The sequence below is a fragment of the Gymnodraco acuticeps genome, unplaced genomic scaffold, assembly GCF_902827175.1.
Source record: "Gymnodraco acuticeps unplaced genomic scaffold, fGymAcu1.1, whole genome shotgun sequence".
Lineage (NCBI taxonomy): Eukaryota > Metazoa > Chordata > Actinopteri > Perciformes > Bathydraconidae > Gymnodraco > Gymnodraco acuticeps.
Genome location: NW_022989977.1, coordinates 639369 through 653991, shown reverse-complemented (window position 1 = coordinate 653991; position 14623 = coordinate 639369). Strand labels below are relative to the sequence as shown.

General features: G+C 42.8%; 2 protein-coding genes across 2 annotated transcripts in view; one reads left to right on the top strand and one right to left on the bottom strand.

Moving 5' to 3' along the window:
• LOC117543283 (alkylglycerol monooxygenase-like) overlaps window positions 1-4652 on the bottom strand; it is a 56704-nt gene extending 52052 nt beyond the window's left edge. The window contains exon 1 of the mRNA XM_034211456.1: window positions 4475-4652. Coding sequence (XP_034067347.1) covers window positions 4475-4594 — 120 coding nt within the window. The 5' untranslated portion in view covers window positions 4595-4652. The remainder of the gene's footprint in view (window positions 1-4474) is intronic.
• Window positions 4653-10700: 6048 nt separating this feature from the next.
• Window positions 10701-13496, top strand: LOC117543202 (E3 SUMO-protein ligase KIAA1586-like). Its single transcript, XM_034211321.1, has 6 exons — window positions 10701-10819; window positions 11020-11340; window positions 11489-11677; window positions 11753-12101; window positions 12179-12575; window positions 12801-13496. Exons 1-6 carry the CDS (start codon window positions 10776-10778, stop codon window positions 13082-13084), a joined length of 1584 nt encoding a protein of 527 aa, XP_034067212.1. The 5' UTR covers window positions 10701-10775; the 3' UTR covers window positions 13085-13496.
• The last annotated feature ends 1127 nt before the right edge of the window (window positions 13497-14623 follow it).

Sequence of the window (14623 nt, the reverse complement as noted above, 5' to 3'; positions counted from 1 at the left end):
GACCTCCATAAGCCTGACGAGTTCCGGAATACGACTCCTGGACAGGAGCAGGAACTGGGGCAGAAGCACGGGTTGACTTCAGGCGGAACCCACCAAGGCGTATGGTGCCAGGTTGGGAATTGGGAGAAATGGAGTTAGCATGCCTGGGGCTAGCAGGCCGGGAATCACATGTTTCAAGGAAGTCCAAAATCCAGTCGGGTAAGAACTCAACAAAACATAGTTTCTCTGCTGCCAACCGGTGCGCCTCTACCAGAGCGGCCCTCTTCTGCCGAACACTGGACGCTTCCTTCCACCAATCGAAGCAGCAAGCCAGATAGAAGGTAAAATGCTGTAATTCTACCTCCCATGGATCATCTGCTGGGTCCATTTGTTTGGTCGGGTTGTACTGTCACGGTGTGTGAAGCAGGTAGGACCCAAATGCAGAACAAAGTGAAAGTTCCTTTATTTCAAGGCTAGGTGATAACAGACAGAACAGAACACTCACCGACGAACTAGTCATGACAAAAGACAACCCGACAAAGAGAGACAGAAAACCCAGAACTTAAATACACCCAGGACTAATCACATAAACACGAGACAGGTGAGGAGGGAGGAGAAAACACAGAGGTACCAGGTGACCACAATCGGGTAATCGGGGAGGGAAACAGACAGAAAGCAGACAGGCAGGAAACGGGGGTGAACACTTTACAAAATAAAACAGGAAACCCAAAGATAGAAAAAGACAAGAAAAACACCAACACAGACAGATCCTAACACTTGGCTTCAGAAGGAAAGAATCTGGAAAACTGGACTCTCAGGCCAAGGGCTTCGGGTCTGGTCTGACTGGCCAGATCTCAATGACCTCTGCAATCGGACTGGAGTCCAGCTGAAATGGACAAGACTCAACACACAGACTGAAGTCCCCATCTCTGATCAACTGATCACTGACCCCAGTGTGGTTGTGAAGGCCGACATCACAACACCTCAGGAAGAGACTGTGGAACTGCACAGAGACTCTGCAAGGAGGGTTCTGCTCAGCACGAAGCAGTCTGAGATCAGGCAGCACTGGTGTGGACTCAGACTACAGGGAAAGCTAGCCTGTTCGGGGTTTGCTGACCACTCAGTCTCACACTCAGTGTTTAAGAACGCCGCTGTTGGTGAGGATGTTCTGACATTTACCATCAAAGCAAGACTGCCGGTATTATCCACTAAGTACAATCTGTCCACCTGGTACCCTCACATTCACACTCCATTCTGTTTAAACCATCAGGATTCACAACAACACCTAGAATCCATTGCACACATAACAAATGGATGTAATGCATACAAACGCCTGTACATAGCCCGTCATGACCGGATTGTGGACATTGTGTCTGATGCGGTACGAAACATCTTACCATCTAGCGCAGCAATGTACAAGCACACTAGAGTGCTACCAGAATGGTTTGGTTTTACCAATGATGTATTTGCTAACATCCCAAATACACCTGATGTTGTTTTTGTTGACACCAACCACAGGGAGGTGCTAATATTAGAAGTAGGCTGTGCCTTTGACCTGTACATGGACCAGGCTTTCCAGGACAAGTATATTAAATACCAACCACTGCTCGATGTGATAACCAGCTTTGGGTACAAGTGTAGATATAGCATACTTATATTCGGAAGTCTTGGCCATGTATATAAATCCACCATGATTGGTCTGAGAATTTCTGGAATGTCAAAGAGAAAAGCCAAACAAATTGCCAAATATTGCTCTGTTTCATCTATTATTGGCTGCTTAGCCGTGTGGAGAGGGAGATGCTATGTGTTCCCCTAAGTGTTCTGTGCTGCTGCTTAGCCCCGATATATTTGATTCCCTGTCTTATGTAATATAATTTGTGGAACCAAATAAAGTATTCGTGTGTGTGTGTGTGTGTGTGTGTGTGTGTGTGTGTGTGTGTGTGTGTGTGTGTGTGTGTGTGTGTGTGTGTGTGTGTGTGTGTGTGTGTGTGTGTGTGTGTGTGTGTGTGTGTGTGTGTGTGTGTGTGAGAATCTGAGAATCTGTAGGCATGCACAGATCATTCCATGGGAAAAAAGGCCATCTTTTGAGGGATGTGTTTGATGTGTCTTTGAAGAGCTGCTTGATTACTCAAAAACAAAAAACAGTTGTTTGTGTATTTATGCACCTGGCTGCCAAAGATAAACATGCAGTTTGACCAAGGGCTTATTTCTTTAGTGAGCAGAGAAGGAGAAAGACCTGGAGAAAAGAGAAGGAACTCAAATGAAGAAGCATTTCAGTGCAGAAGAGACTTCAGAAATAATCTTGCAGCCTTCTTCTGCCAGCGAGCTGCAGGACTCATCTGAAGAAGACACAAGGTTCGAGGGGGGTCTGACACTGAATGCTCTCTGGAGTCCAGCATTTCTTTGAGTTCCTCTGACCCTTCCTCTGAAAGTGGAGAGGACACTGAATGCCATCCACAGTGAGGGGACAGAGAAGAACAGAGGTCGTTCTCCCAGGAGCTGGGGAAAACCAGGGTGTCCTCACAGATTGTGAGAAGAAAGCCCCCCGTGGTGGTGCATGGTGGGCCGGACCCTCAGTGTCCTCTCCACACACACACACACACACACACACACACACACACACACACACACACACACACACACACACACACCACTCTCGGGGCCCCCTGGTAGTCACACGGCTCCATAATATAACTGGCAAAAATGTAAGAATTTCATGCATCGGCCTACAGTGGGAAAATGGTGTAATCTGTTGGAATAGAGTAGAAATATCAAATATCACTACTTGTCTTCTAAACGAAATGCTGACATTACAGAATGCATGGTTTTATACTGCAATGAGAGATGAGTGAGATCAAAAAATGTGGTTTGAATGGAAGTCAATGAGGCATTTTTGAGAGAAATTAAATAATTAAAATAATTATACAGGCATTTAAAAGCTTAAATTCTTGACAATGATTGAATGTTTGGTAGTTTTGAGTACGTTAGAAGTTGTTTATGTGATACAAAGAAAAAAAAAGTAGAGAAAGATATTGATGTATGATGATTTAATTGCAGGTATTATGGGCGTGTACATTTTTGCCACGAAGGTGTCCAGAGGTAGTATCTGATACTACGTAAAAAATAATCATGCAGTGAAATCAATTTTGTTGCTAATCTTTGACACATCCAAGACTCTAACAACCACCAAAGTTCCATCCCTCTACTAATTATTATATTGAAAAAATATCATTTGTTGTGTTTTCTTTTAAGAGAAATTAAATAATTCAAATAATGAAACAGGCATTTAAAGGGTTAAAATCCTGAAAATTATTGAATGTTTGGTAGTTTTGAGCACGTTAGAAGTTGTTCAAGTGATTCATCGAAAAAAAAGTTTTAAAAAATATTGATGTATGATTTAATAGCAGTTTTTATGAGCGTGTACATTTTTGCCACGAAGGGGTCCAGAGGGTGCAAAATGTAGAGGAAACTTCTGTGTAGCTATGCAGTGGGAGTCACCGACTCAGGAAGGAGACACGGGAAGAGCAGTAGCTTTGATGTCAAACACATGATGGTTTATTTGGAGTTAACGGCCGGAGGATTCACATCACAAGTCCAAGAGTCAGAGGTTCTGACTTCACGGTAGAGTTGCCACGTCAATTCTGAAGAACTCTACCCCAGACCCATGTATTTAGCTAGTTCAGAGAGCATCATCAACATGCTGCATAACAAGATAGAATGATAACACCTCTATCAGCTGACGCCAACAGGCAGGAACAGGGAGACAAAACACTGAGAGCACAGCAGCCAAGGTTACAGGTGCCTGTGCTCAGTCAGGACAGTTTTAACTGATACACTGGGTCAAAGTTATGGGCCTTGGAAAATATTTCCACAACACAAAATGCATCACGAGAGTATACAAAACATGTAAGAGTAAACGACAATGGATTTCAAACATTTGACTCAAAAGAAGACTTCTTGCAAAAATCCATGCCAAAAGCTGTAACAGCTGAAATGATCACCACATTTTTTTTAAATGTACAAAAATGCATCAAAACTTTTCTTCCAGATGATTGACTATTAAGTCTTTTTTATTGAGTTATTTTAGATACTAACGTTGTAACTAACACATTTTCCATTAATGTACAGATTATTTTTTTAACTAATGTTTACATTTTATATACAAAAGATATCTGAACATTATTTTAAATATGTAGTCACTGTGCCTGTTGTTTGTGGGCTACAAAAGTAAGTCTTCTAACTCTAATTAATCGTGTATCTCTGCAGCTCTATTGATAGGCTTACTTAAGCACTTTTTTAAATACACTGTTCAATGCAGCACTAGTGCTATTATTAACTGGTTTTACGACTTTTAGTATAGGCCAAAGGCTTAAAGTACTTCTTCAATCTCTGAACGACAATAGGCAAAATGTCACCTGAGGTGCCTCAGAGAAAGGAAACTATTTTACACAAAAACAAATCATCACATAGCCTATGAAAGTGAGCCTGTACCGACCTGTTGTACATATTGAGGCACATCCTCCACTTTCTGGAAAGATGATTCATTCGGTGTGATCATGAAAAACATTGCCCGGGCCCCCGTGGACACCGAGTCGGGGTTCACAGCTCCAGCCATTGGCAGACCGCACCGTGCTCACCGCTAATCCGTGTCACTCTCTGTTACCTGCGCAGGTATTGAGCGTTCCTTTGGATCTACTTTCTCTGATGTGTTTGCCGTTTTACAGCCTTGTTTTCCTCTTTTCCAAGTTAACCAGGTCCGTTGCGCAATTGAGAGCGCCCCAGCAAACCTCCCACACACAGGAAGAGGAGTCCGTGACAGTTAAAGCTGCAGAATACAGTTACTGTATTTATTCAGCTGTAAATTCTGCTTCGTTTAAAGGGTGGCAGGGAAGGTTATCTTTGGTCAGGGTATCTTCAGGGTATCTCACGCCTTATCGCTTTATCTCAATAAATCAATCAATCAATAGGATACGGCTGTAATAGGCCTAAGGCCATAGGCGGCGCGTGAGGCTCAGGTTTGGGAAGGCTAAATAACTTGTTTTTTCATCTTACGCTGCCCGCCTCCGGCGTCTATAGAAAATAGATTAACTCCGTGAAAGCACCACCTGCTGACCGATCAGAGCTCAGTGTGCGGAGTTTAAATCTATTAAGTCATATTACAGGAAAAAGGACATGCAGTTTAAACTGCCGTATGCAGAGAAGACGCCGACGTGTCGCACTTATCATTCATATCACACTGACATCACATCATCAATCAGATCATCGATCTCACATCGATATCACAATATTTCCTTATCTGAGTCAGCTTCTCGAGCCGTATCTGGCCGTGCAACACTTAGTTACATTGTCACATATACTGGATGCAGACCTATTATTTTAAGCAACACATTAAGTTGACGAAACACTAAACTCAAATGTAATAAAGTCAGATCCCCTCGTGTTTTAGATGGGGCAGTATCATAAAACTGTTGTACGCTTTCAAACACTCGGTAGTTTATTTTTTAACGAATTGTTCTGTATTCTCCTTGCAGGTGCAACTATGTGGCTTGTATCCTGGATTATATGTTTAAGTCATCATGGATGTTTAAAGTTCATATTTGTCTAATATTAGTTTACTTTTCATTAATGAAGTATGATGTTGCGCTGTCAGTACACTTGTCCCTGTTTGTGATTGGTCAAATGTAGCTAACCCCGCCCCTTTCACGTGAACGCGTTCTCAGCTGGAGAGAGAAACCCTGACTTTATTTACCGAGTTGATAACCAGCGCCGTAGGACCGTTTAGCGAGATCGCGTTTGTTAGGGTTAGTTAAGATAACTCAAGCATATCCAGGGTCTGTTGAACTGGCTTCGTGGTACAGGGCACAGGTGGCTGCATAGCAGCGCTAATGTCAAAGACATTATATTTTTATTTTACCAGGATGCAGTTACACAAATATTTGGGAAGGCTTAGCCTTCACCCGCCGCCCCTGCCTAAGGCCTTTTAGTCGCTCATAAATAAATTAGTAGATCACTGATTATTGATTTACTATGGATGCTGGCAACAGTCACATAGTCCAAAGTGAAGGTGATGTTTGACCAGTAGTGGTTGAGGCGGGATTTGAGACAGTTAACCGTCTTGGATGTGACAACCCTTTCTGGCAGATCATTCCACAAGTCAACCACACGCAGGCTGAACAAGTTGCGGCGATAGCCAGTCCCCAGATAGCAAAATATGTTAAATCAACGTTGAATTATGGTCAAAAATGTTGATTTTTGGTTAAGGTTGAAGATTGATGGTGGATCAACCTTAAATGTTGAAAATATTGAATCAACGTTGTATTGTGGTCGAATTTAATGATTGAAATGCCAACATTGAATCAATGTTGAATCTATGCTGTTTGCCTTTTATTTTATTTGTTTCTTGATGGGGGAGGGAGGGGGGTACTGTGTAGTCTGTGTGTGGGGGTGGGGGGTGTGGGGGGAATATCACACATAAATCCGAAACATTCACTAAGTGTTGAGGCCAAAATTGACCACCAAACAAACAATTAGGAGCACGTTTCAGGCCATTTGGATTCGATTGGTAGTACTTTGTAGTGACACTATTTTGGGTCCCTAACATTCATTGAGCTAGGGACTTAGCAGAATCTTTTTTTTCCTTTTTTTTGTATGCCTCCCCCCCACTAATTGGATGACGCTGAGTCGAATGGTAGGTGACATCAATGGTCTACAACTTTTCAATAAGAAGTTACAGATTTTTGAAATAGTTGCAGATTTAGCTTTTTTTTAATTAATTTTTTTATTAAAAAACACTTTTTCAGACTCAGAAAAGGACGTTGAATCGAATGGGCTAGGTCTCGGACTCTAATGTTGTTGTTTTTTGTTTTGTCTTTTATCAAAATATATCTATTCCGACTTACTTACTCCAACGTAAATCCTCTGCCTCTAAAAGTTAATAAAACCTGCCCATACATCCATGCGGTAACAAAAGAAGAAAGCGCGCCGCCTGCCGCCATTTTATGCTCGAAAATAGTGTTTCTCTGATCATTTTGTGAAAACTTTGCAACCCAGCTAACCTTCAATGTTTTTTCTCTTTAGGCTGAAACTGAAGCAACTGGCAGATAAAGGGCTTCTTCAACCTGGTAAGCCTTGCAGTGGAGAAACTAACGCGCTAGTGGAGCCACGCAGCAGCGAAACTGGTGCGCTTACATTGTAGGTGCGCCGCGTTTGGGGGGGGGGGGGTGCTAGTGTGTGTTAAGATGAGAGATAAAAACCATCCCTCGATTGCAAAGTTAATGCAGACTACCTTTGCCCTGCGGCGCAATGAGATCATCAATGATCAACCTGTTGGAGAGACCCTGGAACGCTGACCTGCCTTGACAATGGAGTTACAGGTGAAAATATTTTAGATATTACAACTATATAATAATTTTGTGTGCCTTTGTCACTGATAACTTTGGCATGTTTACTCAGATTTAGCATGTCATGTTTCTGTTTATCTCTGCTGCCTTCAGTCCACATACATTGTACTCTGAATTAAATAGTCATTTTATATTTGTGCAGAGTTTCACAGGATAACGAACCTCAACCTGAAGAACCACTTTTACGCGGAGTTGGATCTGCATGCTATTGAGCTTCTTCAGGAAGAAGGCGGCACACCAAAGGCGAAGTGTCTGAAGTTCAGCTATTCACCGCCTATGACCTCCAGGTGAGTCGGTTAAGCCTCTTGGTGTTTTATTATCATACTAGAGTGGATTTTCTGTGTGTGTGTTGGGGGGCAGAGGGTCAGCCTGATAGATTTAGATTTATTATTAAGATACTTGTGTTTGGGGAGGGAACAGCAGTGTTAATGTTATTGCACCTTGTTGTTGTGCTAATGAGATACAGGTGGGATCGCAGACGCCTCAATTGCTTCAAAATGGTAATCTCATCAGTCATGGAAGAGCCCTTGTGATATAAATTGTTGTGTGGCTATGCTGTTAAGCATCCAAAGTAAAACAAAGATATGTTTTCGCACTCAAGGATCAAGGTGACGTCCATAGCCGACGTGCTGCTCTCCTCCCTGCCTGGATTTCTGCATTAGGATGACTCCAGGTTTCTGAGGCTGTGGCATGAAAGTCAGCATAATAACTATTGTAATAATTAATCGGTCGATTAATCGATTATTATTCGCCAGGGCTGCCGAATAATCGATTTTGATCATGGTCAGTTTCTGGCAACCCTAGTACGTAACTGCGAAACCAAAATGTTCCTAAACCGGAGACTTCAATGATGCTGGAGAATTTTCGAGCTCAACTTTATCTGCGTTCGCCATTTCGACAGTTCCTCAAATTACTGACTACATTTGAACGCATCCCTCTGACCAGCTCTCATAGTATGCCTCTCGTCCAATGAAATGACTTGCTCGCTCTATGACGAGTTGAACACAATGGGAGCAAATTACTCTGAATGCTGCGACGCAGCACCTGAGATTACTTCCAACAAGTTGTTCACGTTCTCAATTTTTTTACGTTTAACGTTATATTCGTTCGGTACACTTCGGTACACACGTGTACCGAACCGAAGGGCCCGTACCGAATAATTTCGGTACGTGTACCGTTACACCCCTAACACACACACATGAACAGACACACATACAAACAGACACACAGACACACACACACACAGACCGGCACATACACACACAGACCGGCACATACACACACATACATAGACACTAGGGGTGTTGAAAATAATCGTTTCTACGATGCATTGCGATGTGGACGATTCGGTCTCGATGCAGTGACGGAAGATAATCGGTTATAGCGTAGTAACGTTGCTTCCTGATTTTCCGGCCGCGGCTTTACTATAACGTTTTTTTTTCTGTCACTTTAATATCAAATCGGTCGGTGACGCAGAGATCAGGGAACAGACGTGACAGCGGCACAGCATCACCAAACACGGAGCAGTCTGCTTTATCCATCAACACAAGAACACCAGTCCAGAACCAACAGCAGAAGGACCCGCTCTGAATCACTCCGTGTCGCTGCGGCACAGGGATTTATGTTTTTCAAAAATAATCGCGTTACAATCATGTCAGGTTTTTGGTGCATTTAATTAAGTCTTGGATTGCAAAGTATGAATGTCCTCTAGCAATTTTCAGACGATATATATATATATATATATATATATATATATATATATATATATATATATATATATACGTGTGTAAAGTTTGTGAAGGCAGGAGGAAAAAAGCTTCCGCGATCACCGTCTCCTCTCCGTTCAGGGCTCGACATTAAGGATGGCCCGATGGCCCGGGGCCATCTAGCATTTAGCTCGGGCAATGAAGCCTCACCTGCTGGTTGCCCGATCGGGCAATCTATTATGTCAGTATCATGCAGCTCGCGGATCCAGTAATGACTGACCCGACAGTAAAACTAAAACACATCTACTATAACTAGTTTAGGTAGTTTGAGAGGTAATTAAAATAGCTACGTGTGATATTCTAACCTGAAGTGTGTGTTTTGTTCCGCTCACCGCTGCATGTGATCATGCAGAGCTGCGTGTCGACTCGTCAGCAGCAGCTGATCTCTCTCTCCCGTCAGATTAGACTTCACTCACGTTTATGTCCATATCGATCAGATCCAGCTAGTTCTAGCTAATGATATGACTACTGTTAGTGTATTCTATAACCCCGAAGGCAGGAGAGACTGAAAAGAGTCAAGGGAAGCTTATAAAAGTTAACAGCATTTAATTACACAAAAGATGCGGTGATGTACAGTACAAAATGAAATGTGCGAGTGGAGGCGCTCTCCTCATCCGCCCGGTCAGTCCAGGTCACCCGGTAGCAAGAGGTCAATCCTTGGCTTGCTCTTCCTGTTGTCATCGGAGGTCTTCTCCTATTGGCCGGCGTCGTCGGGGGGCGGGTCCAATGCAATTTCTGCCTTTTTCTGTTGTTAAATTATATCATTCTGGTGTCTGTGGTTATTTAAACATGTCCTAATAAACGTTATTCAGCGGTAATAAACGAGTGCTAAACCCAGTGTGCTCGGTGTACAACATCACATGTCATTTCACCTTTGATTCACGGTCTGAAAATGCAGCATTTCGCCACATGCTAATGCTAACCGGAAATGAATAATTTTCAGAATAAAAGTATTAAGTTAATAGTTAGTGAACTTCCGGTTTTTCAGAATAAAACTGATTTAAATTAAATAGTGTATTTAAATCAAATTACGCCATACCAACATTGATTTTAATTTCTAACACTACCTGCTTATTAAAAGACACCTAAACAATGAGTGTCGCTATGCAACTGGGTGAGGCCACAAAGTATAGCGCAGCATTATGCATTTGTTTACATGCCCACCGGAACCCCGAGGCATTACCAACAGATCAACGCACAATCAACCCATCCAGGACATCTCTTTCTCCACATTAAGTGTTAGACATTAGAATTGACTATTCTTGTCTGTCACATAAGTGGCGCAACTGAATACTACCCGGACAATGAATCGAATGCAACCACATTTTCGCGGGAATTTCAGTTTGTTACGGATTCTGATGCTGAATACATAATGATCAAATAATGTATTACAATGTTTCTTAGTCCACCAAAGCAAGGTGAACAACCTGGAAAGAAGAAGAGAAAGACTGAGCTGCAGCCCCCCCCCCCCCCCCCCCCCCAAAAAAGAGAATCAAAAAGAGAATCCCAGTCAGAAGAAGAGAGAATTCAGAAGGCCAGAGACTATGAGGGGAAGGAGAGGGCAAGGGCATTCATCCCAGCTTGGCTGGAACAGTTTCCATGTCTGAGATTTGACAAAGAGAAGAATGAAATGTTCTGTGAGCCTTGCAGACATTTCCCTTCCATCAGTGATAAGTATGTATGAACTTATTATTATATAATTATGCAATTTTGTATATGTACTTGACTTAGAAAAAATTCTATATTCTGGCCCCAAATTCCACTATGTACAGGGGGAGTTCTGGCCAATTTTTGTCCATGTCTCGACTTAGAAAAAATGTTGCCCCAAACCCCAAAAAATCACATTGCTTATTTAAATGTTTCCCTAATTTCAGGACATGCAGTCTGTACAAGGGCAACAGTACGTTCCGCAAAACATTACTGGATTGTCATGATCCAAGCAAGAAGCATGAGCTGTGTGCTGCAGCTTCCCAAGCAAAGATTGATCGTGAGAATTCTGTGGTGGCCCCTATACTGCGTGGCCTCTCTAAGATGCAGGATGAACTTCGTGCTGGCATGAGCAACCTTATCCATGTGGCCTACTTTGTGGTCAAGAGTGAGAGGCCCTTTACAGATTTTCCTGTCTTGGTGGACCTGAACAGGAGGACCGGTGCCAAGATGCCCCTGTGTTACCACCACGACAAAGCCTGCGCACGGTAAATATTTTCTTCAAAAGTAAATATCTTTTCTTCACAACTAATTTTTAGAATTACTGGTACCGGTACTTCTTGCATTTATTTCACCTTAACATGTTACAACTGCCACATGCAAATGTATTAAATTAATTGATATTTTTACTTTTAGATTTTTTGTGGACATCTACCAGTTCATTTATGACCCTATTCTGGCTGAGGTGAAGAGTGCCCGATTCTTCTCAGTCATGATAGATGGGGCAACGGACAAGGCGATCCTGGAACAAGAAATCGTGTACGTACGGTACCTAGACTCCACCAAGAGGCCAAAAAATGTGTTTTTTAGCATTGAACACGTCAAGCGAGCCAATGCTAAAGGCTTATATGCAGACATAAATGTGCTATTTTAAATTAAATCAGCATTTGCACGGGGTAGAGTGGACGACTGGAAGAAGAGGTTGGTGGGGTTCGGGGCAGATGGGGCTTCTGTTAACTTCGGGAAAGACAATGGTGTCCAGGCCCTCCTCAAACGAGATATCGCATATCTCATTGCCCTTCACTGTGTGGCCCACCGTGCTGAGAGGGGGCTCGTTGACAGCCTCAAGGAGCTTGACAAGCTCAAGGCACTTCATCAGAACCTTAAGTGGCTTTACAAGCACTATAAGTTCAGCCCAAAAGCCTTACATGAGCTGCGTTTGGTAGCGGAGGCCTTGGAGGAGAAAGTGCTGAAGCCAACCAACCTTGCTGGGGCGAGATTTCTCCCATACATACACAAAGCCAACAAGGTAGGTCTAAACAAATATTTAATAGATAATTAAATCTCATCAGGATAGAAAATATAAAATTGCTATCTTTATTGCAGATTGTGTGCGAAAGCTACGCGGTATTCGTGACCTACTTCCAGGATCTCATAAGCACTGAGAGAAGACCGAAGCCAAGCCCAAAGGTGCGAGGAAGGGCGTACAGGATCCTCACCTTCCTCATGGACTATGACAATGTACTTTTCAGTTATTTCATGCGTGACACTTTTGAAGCCCTCTCTGAGTTGTCACTGAACTTCCAGAAGGACAGCCTGACTGTATGTGATGCTGTGGAAGCCCTGGAGACATGCTCACTGAAGTTAGTGGACCTGCAGTTCCAACCAACTGAGGGGATGCAGGAGGTCATTGATGCAGTCTCAAAAACCGGCCTCTTCCGAGGGACTAAACTCAAGTATGTCAACGAAGGGCAGATTCTCTTTCTCCGGAAGAAAGTCATAGGTATGTGCCCAATAATATTTTCTTCAAAGTAAATATTCAATATTTTTTCTTCAAAAGTAAATATTTTCTTCATAAGTAAATATGGGCATAACATGTTTTAATAGATAATTTTTTTATGGTGGTCCAAAGACAGGAATATAATTTCACATTTGTTATGATATAAATGATTTTTGATGGTGGTCCAGAGACAGGGATTATAATTTGACATTGTGTATGTGTTTGCAGATGTGCTCATCAAGCACCTGGAGAAAAGATTCCAAGATCTCCAGAAAGGGAGTGTCCCTTCAAAATGTTCCATCTTCAACCCCAGTCAGTGGCCCTCTGACAGACAGCTGGCTGCCTATGGCAAACAAGACTTTGCTGATATCTGTGAGCATTATCAGCCCCTGATGGACGAGCACAGTGTTACAACTAAAATGCTGAAGTCTGAGTTCATCCTCTACAAGAGTTATGCAGCAGCCCGCACACTTCACTTGAATGCCACAGATCTTCTCTGGCATCCTGTGTGACACTGAGAGATGCAAACAGTATAAGGGGCTGTCAATACTGTTTGAAATATACCTTGTTCTGGCAGTCAACACTGCAGTGTGTGAGCGGGGGTTCAGCTGCATGAAGAGGGTGAAGAACGACTGGCGTTCCTATCTGGGTATTGAGCAGCTCAGCCGCCTGATGTTTTCCTCCATTGAGGGCCCCTCAATGGACAACTTTGATGCTGCCGGAGCCGTGGAGAAGTGGTGGACCTCAGGAAATAGGGCTCGTCGCCCTGGCTTCAACCCGTGGCAGAAGGAGCAGGAGCAGGAGATACGGGACGACCTCTATGAAGACCTGGTTCTTATGGATCAGGAAGCCGAGCAGGAGGAGAATGTGCGCCAGGAGGCCATATCTGACGAGCTCGGACTTGAGGCAGAGAATGTGGCTGCTGGCGAGAAGCGCTTGGATGAAGCTCTTGACGACTCAGATGAGTCAGACATAGACGAGTCAGACATTGACACTTTCTTGAAAGACTATTAGTCGTTGAATCAGCAAACACAAACAAGAAGAAGTGAAATTAAGAATAAAATTGAACAATATAATATTGTGGTGGTTCATCTTATAATTCTAGAGAATGCACCAGACAGCATCTAAGACCTGCAGGTCCCCCAAACCTTTCGTGTGTCATTTCGTCCGTACGTGCGTGGCCCCCCGTGAAAAATGTTGAGATTTTTTTTCTCAATTCCTGCATTCTAGTGAATTTTCATAGTAACACTGCACTTCAGACAACCTACAACTGGTGATGGTGTCTAGGTCTTTAAGTGTTAAACAGCTGAGAGCAGTCACTGCTGTTTTTTGTGGTCTTCTTTCACACACACATCTTACCAAGTGTGTATGAACATCCTCACAAACCAACAAAGAACATGATCTATATCAAATTTAAGACAGAAAACTCCACACTGGTATCTGATCGTCAATCACCGGATAACTTTATTTTAACTATATACAAACTGGTGCACAACCTCAAGCCGAACTCTCTTGGTCTTGGTAACAAAACTATCCATGCCTGCTGAGTGAATACATATAATGTTAACGTACAATTAGTTACCTATGCAGTTTGCCAGTATTTTTTCAATTCATGGGAACAACATCTATGATGACCCAGGGACAACACATTTTAACTAGCTAGCATATGCTTATTAGCGTTTTTTTAATGTTAACTAGCTAGCAGATGCTAATTAGCGTTTTTAATGTTAACTAGCTAACAGATGCTAAATAGCGTTTTTAATGTTAAGTAGCTAGCAGATGCTAATTAACGTTTGTAACTAGCTAGCAGATGCTAATTAGCGTTTTTTTATGCTAACTAGCTTTATGGCTATTTTGTAAGTTGCACCCACCTTTATTTCTCTCCAAAAATATGAAAAATCTCTCAAAAATGTAGGAGCGGGGCTAGTCCTGGTGGGCTACCCAGGCTGAGTGACAAGGTGGCATCCAGGAAACTGAAATTTGCAGGTCACTGCCATCGACACCAGGAACTTCCAGCTGGCAAGTTAGTACTCTGGGAGCCAACACACGGG